This window comes from Lactuca serriola, chromosome 1 (genome assembly GCF_051521515.1).
Source record: "Lactuca serriola cultivar US96UC23 chromosome 1, Lser_US96UC23_V15, whole genome shotgun sequence".
Lineage (NCBI taxonomy): Eukaryota > Viridiplantae > Streptophyta > Magnoliopsida > Asterales > Asteraceae > Lactuca > Lactuca serriola.
The window spans coordinates 244,590,957-244,599,257 of record NC_136408.1 but is presented as its reverse complement, the minus strand read 5'-3'; the positions used below and the strand labels follow the sequence as shown (position 1 = coordinate 244,599,257).

General features: G+C 29.5%; 1 protein-coding gene across 1 annotated transcript; it reads right to left on the bottom strand.

Moving 5' to 3' along the window:
* Nucleotides 1-3,651: 3,651 nt before the first annotated feature.
* LOC145050279 (peroxisomal membrane protein PMP22-like) lies at nt 3,652-6,586 on the bottom strand. The gene is made up of 7 exons (XM_078998558.1): nt 6,212-6,586; nt 5,852-5,950; nt 5,285-5,386; nt 5,107-5,182; nt 4,757-4,827; nt 4,356-4,441; nt 3,652-3,970 (listed from the first exon to the last, which is right to left on the bottom strand). The coding sequence occupies exons 1-7, from the start codon at nt 6,278-6,280 to the stop codon at nt 3,916-3,918; spliced, it is 558 nt and encodes a 185-aa protein (XP_078854684.1). The 5' UTR covers nt 6,281-6,586; the 3' UTR covers nt 3,652-3,915.
* Between the last annotated feature and the right edge of the window lie 1,715 nt (nt 6,587-8,301).

The window sequence follows — 8,301 nt, the reverse complement described above, 5'->3', positions numbered from 1 at the left end:
TATAATAGTAAACTTGAACAATTTTATTTTTAGTAAATATTGAAAGCATTTAGTATGCCATTGAATTAGGAATTTAGTTTAAAACCCTACAATATATCTCCGCCTCATCCCTCACCATCATATCGTTAACCATCAGGCTTCTTCATGTTAGAGTCGCGCTGTAATCCTAGGGTTAAATGATCGACCTTGATTCCTGAATCCAGTGCTCAAATGATTGACCATGCTACTAGCAGGTCACCGACTCAACTAGTGCCTCCTACTTCAATCAAGATCACCAGTAGCTCATCCATCTCAATTTTTACCCCTCCACTAATCGATGAATTATTTGTATCGTTTGTAGCCCCCCTGTCGCAACAAGGCAATAACGCAGACCCCTACCCCCCACCATCATCGCTTTATCGAAGAGCCCCAAGCCTCCACCCCTAAGTGGATTCAGCGACTCCTATTCTACGTTTTTTGTTTTTGGATTTGGGTCTTAGATCGTATCCATAGCAATCTCCAAGCTCCATGCCCTCTTATTTCTATTGGCGATGTAACCAAGGATGCAGATATTCAAACCCTCTAATTGCTAAAAATTTCGATACCTCAACTTCTCAAATCCTCTAATTGCTAAAAATTCCAATCCGCGTGTGTATGGATGGGCGTATGGAATGAGTGTATTTGATTTGGAGGAATGGAGGAAGCAAAACATCACCCAGGTTTATCACTCGTGGCAAATTTGGTAAGTGTTTGATTGATTCATCAATTGCAATATTAAGTAAAGAATATATATATATATATATATATATATATATATATATATATATATATATATATATATATGATGTGATTGAAGTTGTAGTAACATTTGGTTGGGTGCAGAACAATGAGAGGTAGTTGTGGAAGTTGGGGACGCTGCCACCTGGCTTGATAACATTTTGCCCTAATTTTCACTCAGATTGGAGTCGTTGATGGAGTGGCAGTCGGATCCGATGATTCTCATGCAATTTGAATCGAATTAGATAAGCTTACCTCAAAGATCCAATCACTTGGTTTGTCTTCTACCTTCACTTCCTCTGAATTATCGTAATTTACTTCTTAGTATGTATTATTAAAAACATGACAAACAACGGTTTTCCAACATCTATCCTAAGGATCCCACAGAATCTAATCCAACAAGATTATAGAAAGGTAAGAATGTTCTGATCTTTTGCTTATCGGTTTTATTATATAACAAGTGGAGAATGTAATCAGATTCTTGATAAGAACTATAAAACAGCTCAAATTTCAATTATGAAATAGATATATAATAACCACTAACCAGATATGCTCAAGTATTTTAAATCAAACAAATACAATGACATATAGAAAGTTAGAAAAAAGACTGAGTTCTACATGGTTGGAGCTGTAAATGTTAAGCCTTAATACTCATATTAGTTAGCATAGAAAGACTAGACATTTAGAATCTTGAAATTTCATATCAAATTTACTTCTTCTTATATCATAAAAATTAATTTGTTTCTGTAGATGATTCAATGGATGATATTGGTGAGATTCCAATTCTATTGGAATGGAATCACGAATTCCAATTCTATTGGAATGGAATCATGAATTCTAATTATGTTGGAATAGAGTATGAATATTTTCTCACTAATTTATGCTTGTTCTACAATTCTTGGGTATTGGTTTTGGTGCAATTCACAAGTCCACATATTTTTCCAAATGAATTTAGCTTTTTATTTTTCATTTGCTAATGCATTATTGGAATCTAAATTACAATTTGGTTTTGTTTTCACAGAAGTTGATGCTTGAAGAACGGACCACAAAGTTGAAAGTGATTCTAAGCAACATTATTCTTTTAGAATGTATTAGTGTCGTTGTTAGATTTTGATGTTTTCTTTCCCGTTTTGAAATTTTTTTAGTTTTATTCTTTAACAATAAATATAATTCTTAACAATTGTTACCCGTATTCTATAAGAAATAATGTATTTTTGTTTTTTATTCTTCAATTGATTACTCAAGAATTTGTTATTCTACAAGAAGTTTTTAAAGACATGATCAAGAAATAGGTTCAAGAATATTTTTATTATTTATGGTTCAAAAATATTTTTATTTTTTAATATACTCATAAACATATTCTATCAGAATGTCCGAATTAAAAGAATTATAATTCGTAAAATCAGATTTTTAAAATTAATAGAATCTATGATTCCTTAAAAAATGCAATTTTCCGTTATTAAATCTATATTAATTGACTAAAATACCCTTGTAATTAATTTAAATGATATATTTCAATTATATTTAATTCAATAATATATATTAATCACTTTCTTAAAATAAGTAAAATTGATTGACACACATTTATGCATACCATAACATAATTATTAATTTGAATAGAATAACATATATATACATATATATATATATATATATATATATATATATATATATATATATATATATATATATATATATATATAGGTGCAGGTTCATTTGAGACCATTCTAATTTTGTGAGACCGTGAGACCAAATCTAAAAATAATTTTAAAATGCAAAATAAATGGAAAAATCCAAAAATTCTTTTTTTAAATATTATTTTCGGAACTTGAATTAACTAAAAAAATTAAAAAAAAATCCGTTTTTTTTTAAAATACGTGAAATATTCTAAATAGAATATTGCACTGACATATTCTAAAAAATAATTTTAAAATGCAGAATAAATGGAAAAATCTAAAAATTCTTTTTTAAAATATTATTTTCGAAACTTGAATTAACTAAAAAAAATAAAAAAAAATAAAAAAAAAATTCTATTTTTTTTTAAAAATACGTGAAATATTCTAAATAGAATATTACACTGTACATATTCTAAAAATAATTTTAAAATGCAAAATAAATGGAAAAATCAAAAAAAATCTTTTTTTAAATATTATTTTCGGAACTTGAAGTAACTAAAAAAAATAAAAAAATGCGTCTCACGGTCTCACAAAATATAGGTGGTCTCAAATGAACCTAACCGTGTGTATATATATATATATATATATATATATATATATATATATATATATATATATATATATATATATATATATATATATATATATATATATGGATCGATTTTTTTTCTTTTGATGGCAAAAAGATGGGTTTGAGTATATACATTTATTTTTTAATGGACTTCCTTGTACAAATAACCTTAATTGAAACGATTTGAACAACTAACTCACATCCATAAGAAAAATTTATTCTATCATGGACTTCCTTGTACAATATATTATTATTGTGCTAGGAAAAAAAAAAGGTTCAAAAGGTTTTATAAAATACAAAAGAAAAACATGTCCCACTTATAATATATTTAACGACTCATTTTGACGTAGATATGTCTTGATCTAGTTATTTGTTAGCCATAAGGACCAAGGTTGTGTTTGCCACATATAAGCTAGATTATTTTTGAGCTTATTAAAATTAATATTTGGTAAAACCACAAAAGAAACTTATAAACTAGCTTCTAAGCTAGCTTTTTTATAAGTTGTTTGATATCGTTTATTGATAAGCTAGCTTTTCAGCTAGGGTGCAAACACAACATAAACTACTTGAGAAAAAGTTGTTCTTTTATTGGACTAAGTATTATCTACATTAAGTCGTAAATAAAGAGCACCTAACAAGATTAACAACTTATACAACACATAACATGTAACCATATCATTGATTCTAAATTTCTAATTAGTCGCTGTCATAATAATACATAGACAATTACAACCCAACCTTTAAAAACAAGATAAAAGGCAACGGAACATAAACCCATCTTGCTGTTTTTGCATATCTGAATAAAAACATTCGAAAACAGTAAAAACATACCTTTAATAATATTTTAAACTAAATAAGAGCCAATTCTTGCAGCAGCAGAAGAAATTATTTGAGAAGTTCCTTTCAAATTCCCTAATCTTTTTTAATTGTCAATACTGATCTTGCTCTTAGATTCAAGAATATACCCCTACAAAATCAGAAGAGAAAAACCAAATTCTTATCAACAAATTTAAATAAAAAGGTTAGAAAATAGCAATTTATATTCATTCACTTGTTCATCACAACATCCTACTTTGAAAAATCTACCCAAATTTTAGCCATGTAAATTGGGTCGATTTTTCAAAGTATAATGTCCTAATAAGAAAAGAAAAAATCGAAAGTACAATGCTATAATCGAGTAAAATTGTCAAACTACAATGCCTTTTGATAAGAAAACAAAATATGAAAGTACAACCACATTAATAAATGAAAATAATTGAGTAGAAATAAACATGACAATTTCAGATAATTTTAAAATAATTTGAATTATAGAGACTTATTCTTGATTCTTTTTGTAAAATGAATAAACTTACCATAACATTGCAACAAAGCTTTGGACAATGACACGGAATTGCAGTGGCACGTGGCGGTGGTTTATCCACCCGATTACTGGCCAGAACTGCACACATCGGTTAATAAATATTATTCACTTGTTACAAAATATTCAAAAGAAATAATAACAATGCAATAAATAGCAACGTACCTTTTATTTTTCCTATTACAACATTATAATTTTTAAAAAAAATATACAAAGCAATTTTCACTGCTGTAATTGGGTAGATTTTTCAAAGCACAATGTCCTAATAAGAACTTATAGTGTTGTTATAGAAAGAAATGAAAATAGGATGTTATAAAACAAATTGCTATTTCTTTAAAAGATTTGTACAACAGAAATTTATAAAAATATGAGTAAAAACTGAAATTATGGATTTACCGTCCATGCTGCGTATTGTACTGTGGGGTATTCCTTCTTGATTTTAGATTTCACTTGGATCCATGATCTTCCTGCATATATATACATGACCATAAATTATTATATGACTTTAAAGTTGAAAAATGATATCAACTTTAAAAAGGTTAAATGCAAGAAAACTTATTTACAGATTATATAGAAAAACTTATTTCTATCATTACTCATGATTTTGATTTTTCAAAACAAAATAATAACTTTCAAATCATACATCCAAACACCCCCATTAGCATTAAACCAATTCATAATCGTTTATCTACTAAAATAATTATAGTCAACATATTTATTCAAACAAGGAACCAAAAAGACCTTACCCTCGATAACAAGCCCATAGTAAAGCATAAAAATCAAGTTGTTCCATGGAGAAGATGTCACTTGTTCAAGCAACACCTACAAATATATAGATCAAATCGTGAATTAGGTGTCATATAATTCAGTTATAAGATTGTAAATTTCCATTGTTATCCTTATTATCAAAGGTTCTTAGGATACCTTTTTGGCAACTGTTGTCGTGTCTTTTTTGCCCTTGAACAACTTATCCAACAATAAGTGGTAGAAATGCCCAAATGGTCCAAGATATGCACACCCAAAAAGCTACAAACACTCCCACATTAATATTCTATACTGATTCTTATATAAATATATATATATTTGACTGGTGCTTTTTCATTTATTGCAGAGAGAATAAGTTATGTGACTTTCCCGTTTAAGTCCTGACTTTTTACAATTTTTTACAAATATGACCTCGTTTTACCTTTTCCTTCCATTTCACAATAATTTTCACAAATCTTTCGTAAATATCATTATAATTATGGCCTGGTGCATCGATTTCAAAGTATCTATGTTAAAAATGGACTCGATGTGGGTAAAGGATAAGATTGTGTAATTCATTTTGATATCTCAAGAATTCTGACATATAAACAACTAAAAACTTGGATGTTTTAAAGTCAACGGAATGACTTCAAGAACTCGATGTAAAAAAACACTAGAACAAATTTGAATTCATTACACCAAATATAAAGTCAATTCAACTTAAGATGAAAACTAATCAGATCATACCACTTTGAGAAGAAGTCGACGGATTTGCAATTTCTGGATGCCTGTGAGCTTTTGAGACACGATATCGCTGATCGCCGACAAGACTCCGGCTGTCAAAGCCTTCAATATGACAAATTTTCAGTAACAAAAAAATACCTAATTCATCGCTAATCAAGAAACACATAACCCAGTTCGGAAATTAATATCAATTCCAAAAAGAACAAAACCCAGTTATTGATTTTACTAAAAACCACAAAATCAAATTAAAAGCAGTTCCAATTCAAATTCATGGAAGAAACCCCAGTTCATGATTCAACAATAGAACAAAACCCAATTCGTGAATTCGAAAAACAATAATAGGAAATCGAGAAGAGACAGTACCTTTGTTCTTAAAGGATGCTGTTGCAGCTGAAGCAAGTACTGTTGAAGCCCTTTCTTCGCAATCGACATTTTTGAGGATTTGTCGTTAAGATTCTTCTCAGTCGCTGTGTTCTTTGATTTTAAAGTCGTCTGGTGTGTGTATTGGACCTATAAATCATCGAATTTTCGTAGTTGCTTCACTAATTTCTGAATAAATTAATATGGTGTTAGATCGTAACTACCACGGATATTCTTTTCCCATTTTGTCCCTTTTACCGAACCTTTACAGGCACTCACACAAGAGTGCAGGGGCTAGGGGAAGGGGCTGCCGTAGCTACCTTTCTTGAATCGGTCAAGAATCTTTAGTCTTGTTTCTACAACAGCGTCAATCCATGTAAAGATTTTCGTAGCAACCGTTTTTCAAAAGCAAAATGATTTAGAAAGCTAATTCATTTCGTTTATATTTAATAATTAGCTAAAATTTCTTTATTTTTATATATATTTAACTTATTATATATGTTTAGGTATTGTTATTGTCACCGTGTTATTATTGTCACTGGTAAACAAATTAACAAGCTAAATTATTAAATATGTATAAAAAAAATTATTTAAATATAAACAAAACAAAAAAAAAAAATTTGGAAAGGAAACTTCCCTAACGAGGGTTTCCGGGCCAGCTTATGCGCACCGATTAATCCCCCGCTGCAAACATGAGACTTTGTCTCATGCCCTGGAGTCACTGCAGGCGAACCTCCATGGCCATAAGGGCTGAATAGTGTCAGGATTTGAACATGGGTCAATAGGTTATCCACCATATCTTCCACATGTCTTACCAAGTCACCACAATCCAAGTGGTTAAACAAAAAGTTAATTACTTTAAATCATTTTTTCTCACTTTTAATAACAATTTTATTTTTTCATATTTGATTGTATTATTTTTTTCAAAGGTTATTTTTAAAATATTCATAACTTTATATATATTAATTAAATATTGATCAATTTTTAACTTTATTCTTTAATTAATAAATATGTTTTTGTTGTGTGAAATATTTATATAGCATCTTATGATTTTTTTTTCTTTTGTTTTTAAGCATATAAAATATTTAAAAATACATAGTATCTAACAATAAAAATAAATTAATTAAATATCCCCATATTCTAATAATGAATAAGTTTATCTTCCTATTGACAAATGTCATAATATTAAAACTCTCTATTAATATTATATGTCACCTATTATGCTACTTGTTAACCTATTAATTATCGATGTAAAATTTAAAATTTAAAATTTCTCATTCTAATTTTATTAAATTAATAATTGATTTCCCATTGTAAGTCCCTAATTTGTCTGTGTATCAATCAGATCCGTTTGATGGTGTGGAATCTCAATCAAACGGATGATGCCAGATCAAATAGAAGAGAATGAGAAGAAGAATAATATGAATCTTTGTATGAATTGATTAGAATTGGGATCCGGATACAAAAGATTCACACACACAAAACTTCTCTCTAGTTTCTCTCTTGGCCGTACACTCCTTGTGTTTCATCAAAATCTACTCCTCACCCTAACACCTATATATATACAAGGGGAACATGGGCGGAAATGGGTTTACGGCCGTAAACACAACCGTAAACTCGTTTATGGCCGTAAACACCAAGTTGTTTACGGTCCAAAACACAAAAATACATTTTTCAAGAAAAGTAAAGTATAAACCAAATTTTGACCCAACAATCTCCCCCTTGGTTTATAGCTTTCTTTTCTTAAATGACCCAACAAGCTCCCCCTAAAAAGTAGCTGGCTCTTCTTGTCAATCTTCAATGGGAGCTTGGCTTCAGCTTTAACCTTCGATTTCTTCACAGCATCATGATGAACATATGAATCTTCAATGAATGACTTCATCTTGAGCACTTGAGCTTTTCTTCAAGATTTGACATTGAACGCACATTGGGTGAGGAGGCTTCTTGTACTGATTCTTGAAAGATAACGCTTTCAGCTTGAGAATCTTCAGAGACAACATCAGAGAGAACAAATCTTCTAGATCACTTCAGCAGGTTTAAGATAGCAGCAGACTGATTGAGGAGGTTTCAATGCAATCCGTCACATAATCTTC